Source organism: Acomys russatus, chromosome 3 (genome assembly GCF_903995435.1).
Source record: "Acomys russatus chromosome 3, mAcoRus1.1, whole genome shotgun sequence".
NCBI classification, from domain to species: domain Eukaryota; kingdom Metazoa; phylum Chordata; class Mammalia; order Rodentia; family Muridae; genus Acomys; species Acomys russatus.
Window position 1 is genome coordinate 32509971 of NC_067139.1, and position 23204 is coordinate 32533174.

At 49.2% G+C, this 23204-nt stretch overlaps 1 protein-coding gene across 1 annotated transcript in view; it reads right to left on the minus strand.

Annotated features, from left to right (window-relative positions):
* Positions 1 to 23204, minus strand: part of Fgd3 (FYVE, RhoGEF and PH domain containing 3) — a 39303-nt gene that overhangs the window by 8296 nt on the left and 7803 nt on the right. Inside the window, exons 2-12 of the mRNA XM_051143305.1 lie at positions 21964 to 22053; positions 19490 to 19626; positions 17712 to 17868; positions 13248 to 13386; positions 12659 to 12717; positions 11564 to 11710; positions 10502 to 10594; positions 8089 to 8168; positions 6455 to 6485; positions 5721 to 5828; positions 3633 to 3797 (exon numbers count right to left, since the gene is read on the minus strand). Coding sequence (XP_050999262.1) covers positions 3633 to 3797; positions 5721 to 5828; positions 6455 to 6485; positions 8089 to 8168; positions 10502 to 10594; positions 11564 to 11710; positions 12659 to 12717; positions 13248 to 13386; positions 17712 to 17868; positions 19490 to 19626; positions 21964 to 22053 — 1206 coding nt within the window. The remainder of the gene's footprint in view (positions 1 to 3632; positions 3798 to 5720; positions 5829 to 6454; positions 6486 to 8088; positions 8169 to 10501; positions 10595 to 11563; positions 11711 to 12658; positions 12718 to 13247; positions 13387 to 17711; positions 17869 to 19489; positions 19627 to 21963; positions 22054 to 23204) is intronic.

Consider the following 23204-nt stretch of genomic DNA (forward strand, 5'->3'; position numbering starts at 1 on the left):
GATTGAGAGAGAGAGAGAGAGAGTGTGTGTGTGTGTGTGTGTGCGTGTGTGTGTTTTTACACTTCTGCTAAGAACAACTGGAGTTTCACACTTTTGTTTGTTTGAGACAGTTTTCTGTGTAGCCCTGGCTGTCCTGGAACTCACTCTGTAAACCAGGCTGTCCTCAAACCCAGAGATTCCTGCCACTGCCTCCCAAGTGCCGGCATTAACGGCTTGTACCACCTTTTACCCTTAACAGAATAAGGAAGCCTTTGAGTTCCGCAAGGGTGCTTATAAAACTTCCCAGATGGGGTTTGGCTCCTCTTAGGAAAGAGGGGATGACAGCCTATATGTCAGAAGGCACAGGACACAAACCCAGTACACTGAAGGGATTTGCTTCTTTTCCAAACATGCTAAGAAGCAGCATAAGTGTGGCACCCATAGCCAACCCCTTCTGGTTAAAAATGAAACCTTACTTTTGAGCATCTCTCAGGTTTCCTCTGTTGTGCTCAGTGCAGGCTCACAGACGCCTCCGAACCATCCTGTGCTCACCAAATTCTCAGCTAAGGTCAGCTATGTTCAGAGAAGGAATCAGGGGGGAGCACTTGGCCACCCTCTTCTGGAGTTTCTGTTGTTGTGGAGTATCTGTTTGTTGGAAGACAGGCTGGCCCATCTTGGCTTGGTGAGGGGAAAGGAACAAGGGCACCAGAACTAGACACTGGGCTGCTGTGGGGTGAATGTTGTGAGCCTGCAAAAGGCTGTGTCCTGGGGCAGAAGCAGGAAAAGCAAGTGGGGCAGACCAGGCATCAAGTATGGCCATGGTACCCAGTAGGTCTAGTGACCATGCCCTGATCCAGAAAGGCCCTGGGTGTGGTCTGAGGCTTTGACTCTGGGGTTGCCCCCTGTCTCTTTCCAATCAACGGAGATGGGCAGCCAGCAAGAGCAGCCTGTATTGGGTTACTGTGGAGCTTGCCTCATCTCCCTCCCAGAAGGCAGTAAGGCTGGGGTAGGCAGCACTGGCTTCAATCCAGAGACAGCTCCACTTCCTTCCAGCTGCATCCTCCTAATCCTGGCACTGACCCCTACTTATCCCCAGCTGTGGGACATTCATCCCACTTGCAGGCACCACTGCTGATGCCTCTGGGGCAGTTCTGGCATCATTGTTCCTCTAAAACAGTCTCCATGTCCACCCCAACCTCTGCCTGCCTGCAACTCCAGGAGCCTGAGGGGTTTCTTACCAGGGCCTGTGAGCTCATTGGGATTACATGAACAAACAACTGGTGGCTTTTCTGCCTTAGCCTTAGCCATCAGTTGGTCACCAGCAATGCCTCCACAGGCCTACCCCAGGGCTGAGGACTGGACAGTGCAGGAATGGAGCCCAAGGCATCATCTGGGAGATGGTCACAGATCCCCACCTTGACTAAAAGATGTGAGGCTGGCTTGGGAATGTTTCAGACTGTGTGTCTGTGGCTTGACCAGGTGACCATGCATTTCTCTGGAAGCTCAACTATGGGGCATCCATAAACCCACAAAATTCAGGGAAGAGACTATCAGGATTGCATGGGTCTGGGTAAGGCCAACCTCAAATGTATACATTAGCAACTCAGAAAGTTGACACAAGGCTAGGTGCAGTAAGAAGGACTTATCACGGACCTTGGGACAAGCCATGGGGCTTCTTGAATGTAAGCAGAGCTGATAGTGGGTACAAAGGCCCAGGCATGATGGAACCAGAGGAGGCCAGAACATTGCCAGTAGGTGGCAGGAAGCAGGCACAGGCAGACTAGTGCAGGAAGCCAGTGTGGTTTAGACTTCCTGACTTCCAGTTTCAACAAAGCTCATTCTTAGGATGCCTGTCTGCCTTGCAGAGGCCAGACAGCAGCAGCATTCCAGTAAGGTTCTCTCTTCTTGTCTGCTTGCTTCTTGTTTCAGGGGTCCCCTTGTTCTTTCCTCTAAAATGTGTCAGCCCTCCCTCGAGCCTCACAAGCATTCTCAGGGTTGCCTGACAAATGGCCAGCCCGCGCTCACACCTATGGAACTTGAGGACGCTGTGGTCACAGGGAAGGGAACAGCAATGTTTTCAGGCCGACCCTGACAGGTCATGGCCCCATACTGTCTGTGCACTGGGACTAATGTCACACCAACCCCCGTCTGTTCTCTGTCCCAGGTGTTCGTGCCCACAACCTGTCCCTTGTTTGCTTCAAGGCAGCGCACCAGGCTGACCTGAGCCTATGTCTTCCTCTTTATGGGAATGAAAACCCAACCACCATAACCTAACAAGGCCATCTTCTCAAAGCTGCAGGGCCAAGTGGCCAGCTGCTCTGAGCCCCTTTTGGGTAGCTCTTTCCTGTTTCCAGTGCAAGAAGATCTGTGCTATGCATGAGCAACTGAGAGACAGAGACAGTGTGAAAGAGAGACACAGAGACAGAATGAGAGACAAAGAGAAAAAGAGGGGAGGTTTTATGGAAGTTTTGGTTTTTCAGTTATATTATGTAAACATGTTTTTGTTTTAATCCCAGGTGTGGGATATGGGATTGTCCACTGCAGCCGACTATTAGCCTCCTGTGGCTCTGAGAAGGGCGTGGTCTTTGCCAGCTGCAGTTAGTTTAATTCTGAGGACTCTGGAGAGGGGATAAATATCAAAGCCCAGAGAGAGATGAGGGAGGGTGCAAAAATACTAGTGTTCTACCCCTGCTGCTCCTGGTTGCTGTTGATGCAGTGTGATGAGAAAAAGTTGGGGATAATCCTGAGATGAAGATGGGTGTTGCCCCCAAAGAACCCCACTTCCCTAAACAGCAGGAAGTAGCCAAAGAGAACCACGCCCCTTCTCTCCACTAACCTTTCTCTCTTACCTGGTGTTGGGGTGTTGGAAGGGACTGGGGTGAAGAAGGGAGAAAGAGATATAAGAGACCAAAATAAAAATAGATTTTTAAAAATACACCACCAGCGAGGTAAAGAGCAGGCATACAGGACAGTATAGGGGACTGTGCCCCATGGTAGTGTCAAGAGACCTAGGGAGAAGAGCCCATGTCTGGGATGGCCTGGAAACACCTGACCTGGGTAGCCCCAGTTACTCCCCTAATTCAGTAGTTCATCAGGACCCAGCAAGATGCCAGGCAGAACTATCACTCCAGGCCGCAAGTGAAGCTATGGCTCAGAGTTGTCCCAAGTATGGCTGCCATGGGTGTGTATGAATGTCAAGCCCCAAAGTGATGATGTGGCTCAGTTGCCAGCACTCGATCCACAGGAAGCATATATGTGCCTCAGCCTATTAGATGTCCCCAAATTAAAATAAAGATCCCCTTTCAAGTCCCCATGGTCAGGCATAGGAACCCTAGCAGACAGGCACATGAGCCCAGCTGCCTCGTCCTGAGAGAACACACGCGCGCGCACACAGACACACACACACACACACACACACACACACACACACACACACACACACACCTGTCTTCGCACTGCTGTCACATGGAGCTCGCACCTCTTTACTGCACATGTTATCAAGGTGAAACTTACACACAGCAAGCTCATAAGTATCCACACAGAGATCCAATGATACACGTAGTTGTAAAATGTCCTCCAACAGGCTCCCTTTGTGGCCTCCACCTCTGGTACTCAAGTCACCTGGCTTCAGTCGCAGCCTCACATCTGCACACCCAGGCCCCGGGAGGGCAAGCTGACTCCTGCATCCTCACCCTCCAGGTTGCCTTGGTCTGACCCCCTCCCCAGCACCTCCCACTCCTGCTAATTCCTGGGTGTAGGTCACTCACCCCATTGCTGTCAGCTACCCCTGCAGGTTCCACAGAGCTGGCACTCATGACCTGGAAGAAAATAGAGATTGAGCGTGAAGTGGTTCCCCAGTTACATGGCATATCCCATGTTACAGAAGACATTTCCTTCATCTAACTCTCGGTGCATTAAAGGGCACCTACCTATGATGTCATTGCTTACCTGCCATGGGGGTGTGGGCCTGCCCAGGGCCATATAAAAGGACAGACCTCCACGTGGCCTTTCTACCTGCTCCTTTCTTTACTCTACCCCTCTTACTTTCTCTCTCTCTCTCTCTCTCTCTCTCTTCCTCTCTCTCTCTCTTTGGGTACCCCTCCCCTTTTTCCTTCTCCCCATGCTCATTTAATAAACTCCTCTACAATATAATATCTGCTACCTGGTACCTTATTATATCTTATACCTTACTTTATATCTTACAGCCTTAATTATTAAATATAACACTTGAGACAACTGGTCTAATAAATGCTGGGACTCCAAGAGCCACATCCTGAACTGAAGGCACCTGGGTGAGGCTGACTTGGCCCACCGTAATCCTGATGCGGAAAATCACACATCGTGGAAGGATGAGGTCATGGTCCCTCAGGATGTTCTCCTCATCCTTGTGATCTGTGAAGAGAATCTGTAGACATCCCAATGCTCCAGGACCATCTGACTAACAGCCGCCTGCTCTGTACCATTTGTCTCTTAAGTCATTTGCCCTCAGGGAGCTCGAAGGATCCCTCCTTCTAAGAGTGCTAACTTTTCCTCAAAAATGCATCCAGGGAGCAGAAAAATAGGAGCAGACAATAAGGAAGAGACGGACACTCTGAGGGCAGGAGGCCCACCAGCTGGAGGTGGGTATAGACTGAGGAGTTGGGGCAGCCAGGTGTTCTCTCCAGATGTGCCTAGTGAGTGTGAGGAAAGCAGCCAGTGAAGGTGGGAGGAGTGTGTGTAGTGGGGAGGTGGGGGTGCACATCACTGGTCCAGAGTGCCTCTTCCCCGGAGTTTCTCCTGCAACCTCTGATGCAGCCTCCAGAGCTGCAAGCATCTTCTCTATCCAGTCTGCTCACTCTGATTTTGGGGAAGCCCCAACATGAGGGATGGCTACCCCTCGTTCCTGATCAGTTGTGTCTTCTTGTACCTCTGGGGTTACTCTACAGGGGACATGGAACAAAATGCCCCTGGTACTACTGGGCTTTGAGCTGACACCTTGGGGTACAGGGCATTTGAGGAAAAAATAAAACCACAAAAAGATATCCACTTAGCCATGCGAGGTAGCGCTCTCCTGTAATCCCAGCACTTGGGAGGCAGAGGCAGGTGGATCTCTGTAAGTTCGAGGCCAGTCTGGTCTACAAAGCATGTCCAGGACAGCCAAGGCTACACAGAGAAACCCTGTCTCAAGAAACAAACAAACAAACAAACAAAAGATATCCACGTGCTGTTCAAAGTGGAGTGTAAGAAGGGAACCATGGCCAGGTGTGGTGGCGTATGCCTTTACTCTCAGCACTGGGGATGCAGGCGGATCTCTGTAAGTTCGAGGCCAGCTTGGTCTACAAAAGTGAGTCCAGGATATCCAGGGCTACACAGAGAAGCCCTGTCTCAAAAAACTGAAACGCAAACAAACAAACAAACAAACAAAAAAAGGGCACTATAACCTGAGGGTGTCAGTACCACAGCAGTGCCTAGAAGTCTCAATAAACCTCTGAGACTCAGTTTTATAGGAAGAAGATAAGGGCCCTTGATGCTCATGGCTGTCTTGCTGAAGGCACAGAGATGATAAAACAGCACTAAAGGAGTGCTCCCACCACATGGACGCTAACCTGCAAGGCAGCAGCACGTCCAGCGGGTGCCAGTGGTGCTCAGTACAGGGCAATCAGGGAATTGTGTGTTCGAGCTGTTTGCATCATACCGCTAGGCCTCTCTCCCTGGCCAACAGCTGACTCCCACTTCCCCCGTGACGCAGGCCGCTGACTCACAGTCTGGTCTGGAGACAGGCTGGGCTCCTCATCCTGGCTACAGGCACCGCTGAAGGCCTTGAAGGTCTCACTCTTCTGTTTGTGTTTCTCCACAGTGGCCTGAATAACCTGGATGCACAGCAAAGCCACAGGGCTGTCAGAGAGCTGGGGAAGGACACTGAGTGCTCAGGGTCCAGAGGCCACAGAGCACCCCTCTCTGTCCTATCCTGACTGAGGACTCTCACTCTCTGCCTTGGAGCCAGCAAGACCAAAGAGACCGGCTCCAGGAAGACACCACCTAGCCCAAGGCCTCATGGCTCTCTCCTGTTCCTTCCTTGTGAAGAAGGGGCTCAGACAAGTGAATGGATGTAAAGGCTTTGTGGTACCTGAAGGCATGTATGGAGGTACCTCATGGCTACAGCTTCCCTTCAGAGGTCAGGACAGGCAGTGCTAGTTTTAGGAAAGAGTTCCTGGGGCACTTGGTCCCACATGAAATGGCCATGCTACAATAACATGAGGATGTGAGCCATAAGTGGTGATGCATATCTGAAATCCTAGCCTTCAGGACACTGAGGCAGGAGGGCGGAGGGGTTGGGGGCCAGTGTTAGTTTACCTAGGGAAACCCTATCTCAAAAAACACAAGAGCTGGTGGTATAGTGGAGCAGCGGGGAACCCTTGCTGAGCGGGCCCCAGGCTCTAGACTTGCTCAACAGGAGAGAAAAGAGAAGAGAGAGAACCAACTTGAGAAGCCTCACCTGGATCCATTCTTTCTTCTCTTTTTCCGTCCTACAAAGACAACATCAGTATTTTTAGCAATCCACCCTTGGATACTCCCCTGCGCGGCTACCTAGCCACTCACTCCCCGCCTTGTAACTGCAACTCAAGGCTGCAAAGGTAGCTTCAGCACTCAGAACACATGTGGCCTGATGGGGCCAGGCTCGTCTTACAGATGGACAGCACCCTGGGCCCTGGCAGGTGGTTACAAAACTCAGGCCGTGCGTGGAATGTGACAGGCTGGACTTCCGACACACTGCCAGTGAGAGCTCAAGCTTGGCCTTGGATGATAGCGTGTGACCTGACAGAGCAGACATACCACACGCCGAGCAGCAGGTGCCCTCAGGAGGCGGCAACCTGCATGCACAAAAGCGCTCGTTCCCAGCACAGTTTGCAGAAATAAGACCCAGGCTGTCAGTGTGGGACCCTGTTGAGGACCTTTTCCCCCAAATCATTTCAGCTTAAAAATGTCTGTGTATATGTATGGGTGTAAATGCCACCTATGGCGGTCCCAGGAGTTGACTTTTTCTTTCTACCCTGCTGGTTCCACTGAAGGATGGCACGCAAGTCATCAAGTGCTTTTGCCCACTAAGCCATCTCACTGGTGCCAGTCAATAATATCGACTGGGGGTTCTGCCGTGCTGGGAAATGTGTGAGATTATGGGATGAATCCTGACACACTAACTGCAAAGAGCGAGAGGAAGGCTTTTGTCCCCCTTAGATTTTTATCAAACTGACACAAGGAAGTGTTATCTAGGAAAAGGAACGTCAGCTGAGGAAATGCCTCCATCAGGCTGCCCTGTAGGCAAGTCTGTGGGGGCATTTTCTTGGTTAATGACAGATGTGGCAGGACCCAGTTACTGTGGGTAGCACTGCCCCTTGGTAGGTGGTCCTGGGTCCTAAAAGAAAGCGAGCTGCACGAGCCAGTAAGCAGGTTCCTCTAGTTCAGTTAAACCCTCACCAAGACACAGCTACTTGTAATAGTCGCCTTCGAGCATGTGTGTATGCATGTTCATGTGTGTGCCTATGTGTTGAGGGCGGAGGCTGATATGGTGTGTCTTCCTCAATCACCATCCGCCTTCCTTTTTGATACAGGTCTTCTTACTGAACTTGGAGCTCACTGATTCCAGTAGGGTGGCTAGAGAGCAAGCCTCAGGGATCTGCCTGTCTCCACCTCCACAGGACTGGGATTACGACACACACTGCGCGTCTGGCTTTTTATGTGAGTGCTGGGCTTCTGAACTCAGGTTCTTATGCCATGTGCCAAGCATCTTACCCACTGAGACATCTTCCCATCTTTGATCTAAATACACACACTCACACACACACACCACACACTCACACTCTCACTACACACTCACCCACACCACACACACACATGCCACATATGCACATACACACTCACACACAACTCACACACACCACACCTCACACACAACTCACACACACCACACACTTATACACACGCACACACCACACACACACACACACACACCACACACCACACCATACCCCCACACAGTATATGGGAAGGTTATCTCATTCAGTAAAAGGAGCCATCTGCTACGATCTCAGATCAAAGACATTCTCGCAGCTGCAGATGCTGGTGCCGTACCGAGTCTGAAGCTCCAGGGACCTTTTTCTTCCTGTTATGATGAATGTGCGTGCTGCGTTTGGTTTCACAATATCTTGCACCTGCAGGAACAGAGCAAACGAATGCAAGTCACTGTGTTAGCTGTTCTTTAACACAGACCCAGGATCTCTGGTTCAGAGGTTTTACTTATTTAAGTATTTTTTTCTGTGGGAGTGTCAGGGTGACCCCACAGGCACTCAGATCTGTTAGGTGGGGGATACTGAGGCTCAGGGGGAGCTGTGCCTCCGGCTCTGTGTTTAAGAAGGCTGCTTGGCAAGTGTATCTGCCCAATAGGCCTCCTTGAGCAGATGTCTCCAGGCAGCCCTGGTCCAGACTTTCCCTTCCAGCCCTCCCAGCACAGCTGCACCTCCCGGCAGGGACGGAAGATCTAAGAAGATCCTGCTTCTGTCCCTCAGCAGGTGCTGGAGCCCACACGGGCAGGTGCAGTCTGAGTTTGCAGGTGTGCACCCAGAGAGAGTTGATGGAGTAGTGTCATGTCCTCCTAGGCTCTCAGATTTAATCCTTTTCCCTCAGCAGAAAACCACAGAGCACAGTTGCTCCTGGCAGCCCCTGGGATTGTCACTGTGAGAGTCCCTGACCTCAGTCAGTCAGCTGGAGGCGCCATGGATATGCAGACTGGCCCTAGCCAGAAACCTCTGGACTTTTCCACTATATGTTGAAAGCAGTATTAACATATAAAAGCCAGTACAGCAGGACTGACTTAAAAAAAAAAAAAAAAAGACTTATTTTGTTAATTATTTGTGTTAGTGTGTAGGCCAGAGGGGAAAATTGGATCACCTGGAGCTAGAGTTACAGGCAGTTGTAAACCACTCAATTTAGGTTCTGGGAACTGAAGTTGGGCCCTCTGAAAGAGCAGCAAGAGCTCTTAGCTGCTGAGCTGCCTCTCCAGCTCCAGCACTGATTTCTCATAGAGCAACACTACAAAAATGGTTTCTTCTTTTTTAAAAAACAGTTGATTTGTGCCAGGCGTGGTGGCACACACCTTTAATCCCAGCACTCCGGAGGCAGAGGCAGGTGGATCACTGTGAGTTTGAGGCCAGCCTGGTGGTCTACAAAGCGAGCCCAGGACAGCCAAGACTAACACAGAGAGACCTTGTCTCAAAAAACCAAAACCAAAAAAAAAAAAATAATATATATATATATAATAAATATATATGATTTATTTTATTTTCATTGATGTTTTGCCTACATGTATGTCTGTGAGAGGGTGTTGGATTCTCTGGAACTGGAGTTACAGACAGCTCTGAGCTGCCATGTGGGTGCCGGAAATTGAACTCAGGACCTCTAGAAGAGCAGCCAGTACTCCACCTCTCCAGTGTCCCCCTCACCGCTGCCACATGGTTTCTTCTAACTATGGAAAAGCCATTTTTTTCCTGGAGTTATTCATTGCTTATAATTATTTCTTAACTGGGACCCAGAGAATTCCATGGGAATTTCTATGCAGTGAGTAGTCGTTTAATCAAATCTTTGCTTTTTCAAATAGTTAGAGTCATTTAATTAGAAAATATTTTTGTATCCCAGTGTGGTGGCACATGCCTTTAATCCCAGTACTTGGGAGGCAGAGACAGAGTCAGGTGGATCTCTGTGAGTTTGAGGTCAGCCTGGTCTACAGAGAGAGTTTAGGATAGCCAGGACTCTGTGTAACAGAGAAACCCTGTCTTGGAAAAAGAAAGAAAGAAAGAAAATATTTTGGGAGCAATTATTAGTTCAAATCTCTCTCAGTAGCAGATAGAAACTATATAATTCCTGAGTAGCCTAAGGGAGCAAAGGCTCTGAGATAGTGCAAGGAATGAGATAGCTCCTGGCCTGGAGTACAGGCCAGGTGAGCAGGCCAGCACTCCATTCTGATTTATTTACTTATTTTATGTATGAGTGTTCTATCCTCTATCGGCATGTACACCTGCAGTCCAGAAGAGGGCATCAGATCCTAGTACAGATGATTGTGAGCCATTGTGTGGTTGCTGGGAACTGAACTCAGGACCTCTGGAAGAGCAGACAGTGCTCTTAACCACTGAGCCATCTCTCCAGGCCCCGCTCTCCATTCTGAACTTATGACCTGAGTTTCACTTCTAGATCTTTAACTGGGATTCTGAAAGTGACAACCTACTTTGTATCTATGTGACCTCCCACCCCACCCCCGCCATGGCTGTGAACTTTAGTCTTAGCCTCCTGCCCCCTTCAGCATGAGACCATCAGGGACCTGACAGAAAGTACAAGACAATACGGAACACTACCCACCCAAGGCTAGTATACCAGAACCAAGATGCTGTCTCAGAAACTTCTGAATCACAGAGGTAGACAGACATCAAAGGCATCCCAGACTGGACCCCTTCCGAGGCATAAGAGGGGGAGAGAGGGACCAGAAGCCACCCACCTGGATATCAGAGATGTCCATTTTCTCCCGTACACTGAACTTCTGGCCCATGAGCCTTAGTTTGGGTACACAGTAGAGCATCACATTGTTGAACTGCAAAAAAAGATATCATGGGGAGAAGTGGCCACAGGAGCCCCTCTCAGGGGACCCAACATAAGCTTTCTTTAATGTCATAAAGCAAAAAATATTTTTAAAATATGCACTCACACCTTTAAGTACAACACTCAAGAGGTAGGTTTTGAGACAGCAATGGCCCCACAAAATCCCAGAGACTAACAAACAAAAGCCCAGTTCCAGGAAAAGGTTATGTCTTTGAGAGTGGCTGGCCAGGAAGGTCCCGTAAACCTCACACAGTACTACAGGCCACTGTCAATGCTACTGGTAGCCCTCCAGAACTTGATGATAAGACTCTACTGTTGACGGCCGGGCGTGGTGGCGCACGCCTTTAATCCCAGCACTCGGGAGGCAGAGGCAGGCGGATCGCTGTGAGTTCGAGGCCAACCTGGTCTACAAAGTGAGTCCAGGATGGCCAAGGCTACACAGAGAAACCCTGTCTCGAAAAAAAAAAAAAAAAAAAAAAAAAAAAAAAAAAAAAAAAAGACTCTACTGTTGAAAATACCATATACTTGAGTCTTACAACATGGAGAAACCAAGTCAGAATTGAGTTGAATGCTTTATCCCTATTAGATAGCTTCTGTAGTGCTGAAAGATGCTGTGCACGTCGCCAGAGGAGATAAGTAAGCATAAATCATACACATGGTTTATGGGTTCTGGGGACAGCTGGAATCTTGATGTTTGGCAACAGTTCTTTTTATTTCTGGTTGCTGGACTCTTTCATTGTAACTGAGGTAGATCAAAGAGAACAGAAATCCTGGATACAAGGCTCATAAATACTAGATGTTTGCAGATTCCAGGGCACGGCCATTGGCAAGAGATAGCTCATGTGAGGGAGGCCACAGAAGAGCCCCTCCTTCTTGGGCCTCTGAGTCTTTCCAGTATTGCCCCAGGCCTGAGAGAAAGTACATGAGGGAGTTCTGTGGCTGGGATGGCAGCCTGGCTCACCAAGAAGAGGTGTCTGTCCTGAGTGGTGCCATTCTTGGCTGACAATTTCTGGATGTTGCCCTCCTTGATCAGCTCATTGGCTGGGTTGACGATGTCCTCTTCTCCACCTAGCTGCTCATACACCTCTAAGAGCTTGTGCATTTTCTCCTGCAAGAGATGCAAAGACCTAGGGAACAGCTGCGGGCCCAGAGGTGAGCAGAGCCGTGCGCTGTAGCAATGGAATGACTGCCAGCGAAAAGGGAGGTAAACACAGGGTGACATTTGAGCTGGGTATTAAAGGGAGACTAGATGCTCACCACTCAGAGAACAGCAATTCATAGACCTGAGCTGCTACATGCCAGGGCTGTTCTACACCATTCACATTGTAATTATTTAATTCTAGCACGAACTCTATGAGGTGAGTGGCACTGTTATCTCCAACTTACAGACAAGGAAACTGAGGCATATAGGAGTCAGTTGACTTGCTATGGCCCACACTGGGCCATTCTCCATGTCACTCTCCCCCAGGCCTGGATGGGAAGTCACAATGCACAAAGGTACAATAGGGACAAGGTTAGCAGCTCATGGCTCTAGCTCTTGTTTAGAATTCAACACTATTCAAAGTAGAACAGAGTCTGTAGGGACTTTGACAGTAGCAACATAGGATGTGGCATGAGCTGCTAGGCCTCATATGTCCTGTCCTTGGGCTTGTTATTTCTACCTAGAAGCAGGCAGGTCGGGCTGGCCCTTCTGTCTCTTGTATGGATGCCATAGATGCTAGTGGGGCAAACAGCACAGGATGCATGGGACCCTGGAAGGCAGGGAAGAACCCATGAGCTTGCAGGAGCTGGCAGGTATTTAGAGGAGTCAGGTGTAGTCATGGCATATCCTGGGGAGGCGGGGCATGCATCTGGTTTGCAATGGGAAGGAGGGCATATACCTACCTGGTTTGTATAGAGAGGCTGAGCATGTACTTGGTATTTTAGGGTACTAGGATATGCACCCGGCATGTCCTGGGGAGACTAGGTATGTATGTGCTCACTGATGGGGCCCACCTGGAAGCGGGGGTGAAGGTACTTGCTTATCTGGCCCACCCCTGCAGCCGTCTGAACTCACCATCTTCCTAATGGCAGCATTGGAGTGGTCAGCAGCTGTGGAGATGAGCTCCAGGGACCCTGCATGAGGAGAACTGAGTGAGCCTGGGCATGTGGTAACACGTGTTCTCACTGCAGAGGCTGACACTGATAGTGTAGGCATGGTTTCCAGTGGGAGCCCTTGTTCCTGCATTTGGTCTTTCTCAAGGTATCCCGGCTACTCCAAAGGTCTGGTGCCGAGAAGGGACAAGGTCCGGAGCCATTTGCTGAGCATGCTGTGGCCAACACCAAGTGGGAGCCACAACTCTCTTGCACAGGACCCAGCCCTGTGCCATCCACCAGTTACATTGGTCATGACTCCTGAACTAAGAGTGCCCTCATTGTGGGGCCCATTGCTGGGATCTAAGCTCTGGATGAAGCCAGTGTTTGGCAGTGCCTTCTCTGGAAATAGCATCCTTCCATGTGATAGCAAAAGACTAAATCACTTTCCTAGCTATTAGTCTCTGTTCCTCTCCAGCCTCCACCCGCCCCTCCTTTAGACACACACACACACACACACACACACACACACACACACACACACACTCAGCCTTTCTGCCACCTTCACTTACTCTCAGCGTCCTTCCGGTCTGCGGCATCCCTGGGGAGCCTCTTCAGATAGTCCTTGAGCAGCAGCTCGTATCGGGGGACCCTCTGTACAGGTTCCAGCATGTGATGCTGCAGTGTCAAGTTCCCGCACACCTCCTGTTTCTGGGGGATGGGAGAGCACACACGGGGTCACCCGTTTTGCCCCTGCTTCTGGACACCACAATCCCTGGAGGTTGCCTGGAGCTGCCTGCTTTTCAAGATGTGACGACAGAGGGAGAACTGGAACTCCCTGGGTGGGCAGGCTTGGGCTGAAGAAAACAAGTGGTAGGACAATACCTCCTCCCAAGGAAGAGATTCCTACTCCTACCCCAGGTCCCCGCCACACTCAGGTCCACGCCCCTCACTGTCAGGTGGAGGCCAAGCTCCGCCCCCATCCCCCCCACCTCCATCTGTCTTCATGCCTAGAAGGTGCTCAGGGTTCTTCTGCAGAGCCCCTGCGGAAAGCCTAGTCCTGTACGGTCCCTCTCGCTCCCCACACCTCCCCTCCTCCCTCCAGATCACAGCTCCCTTCTGCCGTACTTCAGTGCCTTCTTGCTGCAGGCCGCGGCAGGCCGCACCTTTCATCGTGCACGCAAGCCCTCCAGTGATGCTTGTTGCCCCTCACTTGCCTCTACACTCACCCTGAGCGCTCCTGCCATGCTGCCTGGCTCTTCTGCCTTTGCCCTGTTGACAGCTGAAAGGGCCCACCTGCTGTTTCTTTCCCTGTCCACTGCCCTGCCCCTGGCAACTTCAGGGCCCCCGGCTCCAGAACAAAACTTCTGATAGAGATGGGCTCAAAACTCTTTAGGGTGCAACAGATTCTGAGGATCTGAACTCAGGCCCTTATGCTTATAGGCACTTTACCCATCAGTCCATCTTCTCAGCCCCTAAAACAATTAGTTAGTTTAATTAGTTTTGATTTTGTTGTTGTTTTTTTTTTTCGAGACAGCGTTCCTCTGTACAGCCCTGGCTGTCCTAGAACTTTGTAGACCAGGCTGGCCTCTGAACTAAGAAATCTGTCTGCCTCTGCCTCCCAAGTGCTGGGATTAAAGGTGTGAGCCACCATGCTTCTTGTCTTTGTTTTTTTTTTAGGGGGTGGGGTGGGTGGGGAGATGGATTTTTTGAGACAGGGTTTCTCTGTGTAGCCTTGGCTGTCCTGGACTTGCTTTGTAGACCAGGCTGGCCTCAAACTCACAGAAATCAGCCTGCCTCTGCCTCCCAGAGTGCTGGGATCACAGGCATGTAACACCACACCCGGATTGTTTGGTTTTTAGTGAAAGTTACACTTCTGCTCTTGTAGAAGACCCAGGTTCAGTCCTAGCAATTATATGGCCAATGGCCATCTGAAATGCTAGTTCCAGGGTACTGACATCCTCTTCTCACTTCCTTGGGGACCAAACATGCATAGAGTTCACAGACACACATGCAGGCAAAACACTCATACACATAAAATACTTTTTAAAAAATCTTTTTTAAAAAAAGTCTGTTATGGTGCTGTCTTGTGATCCTGGTGTTGGGGCGTCAGAGATAAGCATGTGTCATTTGCTGGTCAGCCTAGCAGACTCAGTGTGCTCTGGGTTCAGTGAGAGACTCTGCCTCAAAAAAAAAAAAAAAAAAAAAAAAAAAAAAAAAAAAAATGAGGCGTGATAGAAGACACTTAACACCAACCTCTGACGTTGACATGCACATATACATGGATGAGCATACTTACACACATGTACTTAGGCATCTATCACATGTACACATTATTTCAAGCAAGAGTCAAAGATATTCATAGGGTTTCAAAGCATCTCCCTGAAAGAAATTTATGAATAGAGGGAAGGAAAAAAAAAAAAAAAAAGCTTTGCTCTAGTGAAACTCACAGAGGAGGCACAACCCAAATTGTATCATGGAAAAAAACCAGAGCTGAGCCCAAAGCCAGGAAGTTGCCAATTCCTTTAAGAGGACAAGGCCATAGCCTGTCCTAGAGGGAAGGACTCAACCTGATAATGAGAACAGTGTGTGGTCCTAGTTTATCTTATGAACTACTGAGGGTAGGAAAAAAAAAAGGCAGAGATAGCTGGGGGCTGTGACAGCCCAGTGAAGTTCTTGAGTTCAGTCACCACTGTGGGCGTGTGGGAAACAGTCTCCTTCATGCTTAACAATGAAGACTGCAGCATCGGAAGACGTGTTTCAAAAAGACAGTAGTCATCATATGTGCTTGGAGGGGATGGTAAGTAGGACAGAATATCTATAATGCCTATAAGTCTATCCTTCTGCGGTCATGCCTGGGCATGCTATATGCAGGCATATCAGTTGCTGAAACTTGCTGGTCAGCCCCAGAATCTACCTGTCCCCATAACCTTACCCCCTGAAGGGCCTCTGGCCAGCTCCAGCATGGCAAACACGGCTCTGGCAGGCCCTGCTCTTCTCCCCGATTCCCTCTGCCTTGCTAAAAACCATTAGATTACATTCCTAAAGCTGGCCACCAAGGCCTATTCCTTTATTTAGCCACTTTCTCTTCCTGAGGCTGACAGCCAAGGTCCAGCTAGTAAAGGTTTGAAGTCCAGCAATCAAAACCCTCTCTTTTGGTTCACCTAATTAACATGCCCAATCAAAACATACCACCGAATCCTAGCCTATTCTAACACAGGCCTCCCCTTTTTCTCCTCTTAAATGTAACATATGCGAGGTCATTTGCTGCTGTTTTTCTGCCTGCATCAGAAAGCAGCCACTTTAACTTGTCTTCCCTGATTAATTAACAACCTCTCTGTGAAAGCATGTGTTTGGGTGTAGTTTGTGTCTAATCTGGGGTCCAAAAGTAAAACTCTGGTGTGTGTGGGGCGTCTCCTTCACCCTCAGCCCCTGGTACTAGGGTTCAGACACATGCCACCCCACCTGCCCTTTCCTGGTGCTAGAAATCCCAAACTCAAGTTCTCAGCTCTTTCTCTAGTCTGAAGTTGGTCAATTTTATAAACTCTTGGTAAAAGTTTGGATTAAAAAAAAAAGATGTATGTATGTACGTATGTATGTATGTATGTATGTATGTATAAGCACTCTATTGCTTGTATGCCTGCATGGCAGAAGAGATCATCAGACAGAAGAGGGCATCAGATCTCATTACAGATGGCTGTGAGCCACCATGTGGTTGCTGGGAGTTGAACTCAGGACCTTTGGATGAGCAGCCAGTGCTCTTAACCCCTGAGCCATATCTCCAGCCTCACTTGGATTTTTAAAAAAGATTATAATTTAATTCCAGGTGTGGTGGCACACACCTTTAATCCGAGCACTCGGGAGGCAGAGGCAGGCGGATTGCTGTGAGTTCGAGGCCAGCCTGGTCTACAAAGTGAGTCTAGGACAGCTAGAGCTACACAGAGAAACTCTGTCTTGAAAAACCAATACACAAAACAAAACAAAAAATTTTAAATATACCTTGGATCAAGCAAAGGATTTCTCCAGAGACCAAGGGAAATCCAATGGTCACTTGATCCTATTTTGTTCAGGTCAAGGTGTCTGGTCTTGGTCATGGCCATCTGCATAGCCTTTTGTCTTGTGGGCCATCCTGTGCACTGTAGACATGCCCCAGATTCTACCCTCCAGATACCAGAAGCAACATCAGTGTCAGCAGACACGGCCCCGGACTTTGCAGAAAATGTCAGGCCAAGGGGTGCAACCATGGCTGTGTCTAACAGGAAGTATCCCCAGGCAGTACCCAATGTTCAGGGATGACACAAGGCTGAGGCAGGCAATGCAGACAATTGTCATTCGAATTGTGGAGATATCTTGTCACCTGTAGACCCGCCAGACCCAAGAGCCTATATGCACAGGGACAGTGGCCTGTGCTCAGGCTGAATGCTGCCTCGCTCTCTAGAGGGCGCTGTTTATGGAGCTCCACAGTACAGATGAGTCTTGCACCACATGCATATGTGACAGTTTAATGTCCTAGTGTCTCCAGAGAGCTGGCATGGGGGAGAGGGGACAACAGTGTAGTTGCTTATGCATGAGGACCTGAATCCAACCCCAGAACCCATGTAGAAAAAGCCAGACATATTGATGCAGGCTTGTGATCCCCAGCACTCCATAAATGGGGTGTGATCGCTCATACTTTTATAATCCCAGCTCTAAAGAGGTAGAGATAGGTGATTCTGAAGTTCAAGGTCATCCTTGACCACATAGGGAGTTCAAAACCAGCCAGATCTAGAGACCTTGTTTTGTTATTGCTGTGGTGGTAGGACTTTTGGTTTTGTTGTTTGTTTTTGCTTTAGACATGGTCTTAGTATGTAATGCTGTCTGGGCTGGAACTTGCTATGTAGACCAGCCTGGCCTCAAACTCACAAAGATTTGCTCGCCTCTCTATCTCCTGAGTGTTAAATTGAAGGCACATTTCTAGCCTGAGACCCTGTCTTTTTTTTAATCTTTTTGGAGTTAAAAAAAAAAAAAATGTGTATGTCCCACTCCTGGGGCCCTACCTGGATGCTGTGGATGACATCGTTAAACTGCTGAGAGCGCTGGGTCCAGGTGCTCACCAGTCCCATCGCCCTGTCAAAGTTTTTGACATACTCGCCGTACATTTTCAGGAATGGAGCCAGTTTCTGCAGGATGTCTCCAAGTCGAGGGTTTGTGTCCCTGTGTGGAGAAGCACGGTCGCCGGATGAACAGTCTAAGTGCGATGGTGCTGACAGTTCAGTTCATGCTTTGATGGTAGGCACATTGGTCAGCCTCTCTGAGAGTGCTTCCAACCCCTCACCCCCCATATTGTGGAGTAGAAAATAGTGTGTCATTGGGCATTGAAAGAGGGTATCTCTAAATGCCTCAACGGCACAGGCTGAGGCCCAATGCCCGAACACCAGGTCATAGCAGTAGCGCTGCCCTTGAATGGTCCACCACAGTTATCAAAGATGGTCAGTGAAGAGCCACTCTAAATCAGCACAGGTTAGAAAGGATGGGTCTATACACTGCTGCCAAAGCCAAGGAGAGAAGAGGACTTTGCCCCACCAATGATGAAAACTTCTGAGTGCATCAAATGGGCAAATAATAAATTCTAGGAAGTGAACATTGTAATAATGGTTGTGTGGTTACTTCCTCTGCGTTAAAACATCCCTTACAGAAGGGAGGCTCCTTAAGACCCAGGAAGTAAAACTTACCAGACTCAGGAAGTAACCAAAACTTCAGGAAGCTCCTGAAACTTACAAGACTCACAAGGCCTCTTCCCAACTGTAACTATTGCTTGGAAGAGACTTTCATTCTGCCAAGCTTCCCTCAAGCTGTGAAGGAATTCCAGAAGTGTAGTTTTCATGAATCCCTACCCCTGCTGTGGCCACCTTTAAGTCACCCTTTCTGCAGTAAGTAACCCCAATAAACTCACTGCTTCAACCAAGGTGGTATTAAGTAGATTTTTTGGGGAGGTCTATCATTGGTACCCTATCTTGGTTATGCCTATGAAGCTGTGCACAAGGGTTTGACTTTATAAATTGAGAAACCAGGGATGGAAGGCAAGTGGCTTTGTGTCATCATCATTACAGGACTGAGGAGATCCTGTGTGGATTTATGGTAGGGTCTCTAGGGCATGGAAGGAGAAAGCCTGTGCTACCACACATGGCTTTGTCACCAGAAGTACATGCCCAGCTCTAAGCACCTTGAGGACACAATGCACTCCACTCTGTAGCTTCTGAAGATTCACAAAGTATCCCAGCCACACACTGAAACAAAGATGACAAAGACCCCAACTACCCAAGCCAAAGTCAGGAGACATGAGTGGCATGTGATCCCTGCAAAGGACAGTAGGCAAACTTTAAGCCTCCCAAAATGCAGAGCGGGGTATGTGGTAAAAACCAGTGGGCCTCTCCCATGGTGTTGCATTAATCATGGTTTGCATCTTTTGCTAAAAATGGGCAAAAGCTAAAGGTCACAGAACACAAAGGACCTGGAACCATTCCTGAGAGAATGTCATTTTTAAAAGCAAAGGTAGAAATGGGCTGAGAGGGAAAATAAAACCATCAATATTGTTTATCGTTTTGCTTCCAGATGGCCAAATCTCATCTAGATCCATAAACTTAAGAGACACCAAAATCCCAGTCAAGGCCACCACCCAGGAAGAGGTGGGGCTGGGGTTGGAACCAGAACCTCACAGAGAAGGGGCCCTCCTGGCCTCCATGAGACAGTCCCCCACTCCCAAGAAACTGCCAGGCTTCCAGACAGATGAGCTCCAGGTTTTGGGGCCCTGTGGGTATCCGTGGACCACACTCACCACTCCTCTGTGATCCTCTTCTGCAGCTCAGGCAAGAGGAACTGACCGTGGAAGCAGTAGATGGAGGAGATGTTAGAGAAGACGCCAGTGATGACTTCTGGAGGGATCCCCGCTTCTGTCAGCTTGGTGCAGAAAACCTGAGCGAAGAGAAGCTCACAATGGCCACCGAGTATGAGTCACCCGGACAGACACCTGCCACAGGAGTAGGCTCTTGGGTTCCTTTCACTTTAATTTAAAACTTTCATTTTACTCAGTGTGTGTGGTGTGTGTGTGTGTGTGTGTGTGTGTGTGTGTGTGTGTGTGTGTGTGTGTGTAGTGCAGATACCTGTGTATATATGCAGAGGCCAGGGGAAGACATCAGTGTCTTTTGTTTGTTTGTTTGGTTGGTTTTGTTTTTGGGGACAGGGTTTCTCTGTGTAGCCTTGGCGGTCCTAGACTCACTTTGTAAACCACGCTGGCCTCGAACTCACAGCGATCCGCCTGCCTCTGCCTCCCGAGTACTGGGATTAAAGGTGTCTTGCTGCCACTCCCCACCACATTCTCCTGAGGCAGGGTCTAGAGCTCAGTTAGCAGCTGGTAAATCCCAGCAGCCCTCCTGTCTTCACACCCCCATGGTGCTGAGGTTACAGGTGTGCACTATTAAGGGATCTGTCTATGTTTACTTTATGTTTATGAGTGCTTTGTCTGAAGTATGTCTTCTATGTACCCTGTGTGTGCCTTGTGCATCCAAGCCTCTGGAACTGCAGTTACAGGTGGTTATGAGGCCCTCCATCAATGCTAGGGATCAACTCAGATCTTCTGGAAGAGCAACCAGCATTGTTACCACTAAGCTATCACTCCATCCCCCAAGTGTGGACTTTTTACATGGGTACTGGGATCCAAACACAGGTCTTCATGCTTACACAGAAAACACTCTGTGATGGCTACTTTTATGTCAACTTGACAGAGGTTATATTCATCTGAACTGCCAGCCTCAGCTGAGAAAATGTCTCTGTAAGATCCTGCTGTAGGGCATTTTCTTAATTAGTGATTGACAGGGGAGGGCCCAGCCCATTGTGATGGTACCATCCCTGGGCTGGTGGTCCTGGGTCCTTTAAAAAAGCCATGAAGGGGGCTGGAGAGATGGCTCAGTGGTTAAGAGTGCCACCTGCTCTTCCAAAGGCCCTGAGTTCAATTCCCAGCAACCGCATGGTGGCTCACAACCATCTATAATGTGATCTGATACCCTCTTCTGCAGATAAAACTCTCATATCCAATAAATAAATAAATTTAAAAGAAAGAAAGAAAGGAAGGAAGGAAGAAAGAAAGAAAGAAAGAAAGAAAGAAAGCCATGAAGATCAGCAAGCCAGTAAGTAAGCAGCACCCCTCCATGGCCGCTGCATCAGCTCCTGCCTCCAGGTTCCTGCCCTCTTTAAGTTCCTGTCCTGACTTCCTTCAATGATGGACTATGACATGGAAGTATAAGCAAAATAAACCCTCCCCCTCTCCCAACCTGCTTTTGGTCATGGTGTTTCACCACAGCAACAGTTAGTCTAAGCCACATTCTCACCTACTGAGTCATCTCTCTAGCCACACTTAGGTTTTCTTAATGAATGGCAGAGCTGGATCCTCCAGCTTTAAGTCTTACTGAAAGCTCGTTTACAGCTGAGGACCAAGGTAGGGGCAGCACCTGAGGGATGGAGGGGGACACCTTTCCTCATCATCCTCTCAGGAGAGGTGGACAAGATCTGCTCTGGCTTGTGAGGTGCAGGCAGGAGCTCCATGCAGAGTGGGCCTCGCTTTCCTTGTGCAGTATTTTCTGTGCTGAAGATTTTCACATTTCCTCATGGACAGGGGTGCATAGCACCTGCCAGCCCAGCTATGGGTGCTTTTGAGTGTGTACATGTGTGGATGCCCATGCAGGTGCTGGTGCACAGGGCTATGAGTGTGTGCATGCCTGTGGAGGACAAGTTCAGGTGTCTTTCATTCCTCAAGTATCATCCATCTTGGGTTTTTTTGACAAGGTCTTCCCACTGAACCTTAACACTGCCAAGTAGATAAGACTAGACCGTGTGGCCTCCTGCAAACTTCAGTTATGTCCCTGTCTCCACCTCCTCAGGGCTGGATTGCAAGCACCAGGCACCATTATTAGCCTGGCCTTTTTACATGAGTTCTACGAATGAAACTCAGGCCCTTGTGCACACAGGGCAACCACTTGACTGACTGAGACATCTTCCCAGACCCCAGCATCCATCCACGTGTACGAATGATGCATCCTCCATGAAGCAATGTCCCCCAAAGTGAACATATGGAACTTCTGCCCCAGAGCCAGGAGCACTGAGAACAAAACACACGTTTGCAGGCCAGACTTCACTTTATATGCGTTTTCGTAGTTGGCATTTCTACTCTAAGCATAATACCCCCCAAAATGTGAGGAGATGGGTCATATGAATTCTGGGTATGGAGAGGAGGGGGTTCCCAGCCCTCTGGGCTACCTGGTCCAGCAGGTGCAGCCGCCTCACATAGGCTTCCTCTGTGTTCAGGAGCTCCTGGGCAATGTGGAGCAGCTTCCGTGGGTCAGAGCACTGCAGAGAGACAGGAGCCACTTACTCGGAGCGGAAGTATGCCTAACAAGGCTACCCACAGTACACCAGGATGCCCAGGGGCCAGAGTGCAGAAGGAGCCTCCTGGATTTCAGATGTGGTGCTTGGTTCTCATAGATGCTACTTTTAAGGAGGGTTCTAGAAAAAGCACAACAGTTTCTGCCAATCTCCCTAAAGCTACTATAGTCCAGATGGGATTCTTACGTTTCTGGACCTCTAGCTAGGGGGCAGCCATAGCAACTACATCAGAATCCACTGCACAGCTGGGGTGCAGCTCAGCGGAAGAAAATTTGCCCACCAAGCACAAACCTGGGGCTCCATTACCAGTAACACACACACACACACACACACACACACACACACACACACACCCCAGAAGAACCTATGAGAATTGGAGGCACAAGCTAAACAGTCACCAAGATGGGAATCCTGAGGGAAGGTGGGGAAATTGGTGGGAAAACTAGATACGGCTTAGTCTAGTTGTTTGGCAGATGACAAAATGCCCGCGCATCTATGGCTCATAAACAACTGAAATGTATTACATAGTTACAGAGGCTGGACTTTCAAGATCAAAGCACTGGTGGCTCTAGTGTCTGGTGAAATCATAAGTCCCTGTTTCAAAACGGTGACACTAATGCTTGAGCTCACAGTGTGAAAGGAGTGGACAGATGAAGAGGGGTATCAGAACAGAAGAAGAGGAACCCACAAACTCCTCCCTAATCCCGATTTTACTGTGTGGATTGCTGGGATTATAGCACCACTGTGCCTGGCTGGACGCCGCCCTGTACACACCCTATGGCAAACACTCAGCAGCTGGGTCACATGCCTGGGCTTCCCCAAACCCTCTGTGGGGACCCTGATTCCATCCTCCTAAAGAATCAATCATGGCCGGCTTGGTGGCACATGCCTTTAATCCCAGCACTCAGGAGGCAGAGGCAAGTAGATCGCTGCGAGTTCGAGGCCAGCCTGGTCTACAAAGTGAGTCCAGGACAGCCAAGATTACCAGAGGAACCCTGTCTCGAAGAAACACAACAAAACAACAACAACAAAAAACCCAAGACTCCATCATGAAGCAGACAATCCTATTAGTATTAACACTTCAGTGTCAAGACGTCAGAAGGTGAATTTTGGGG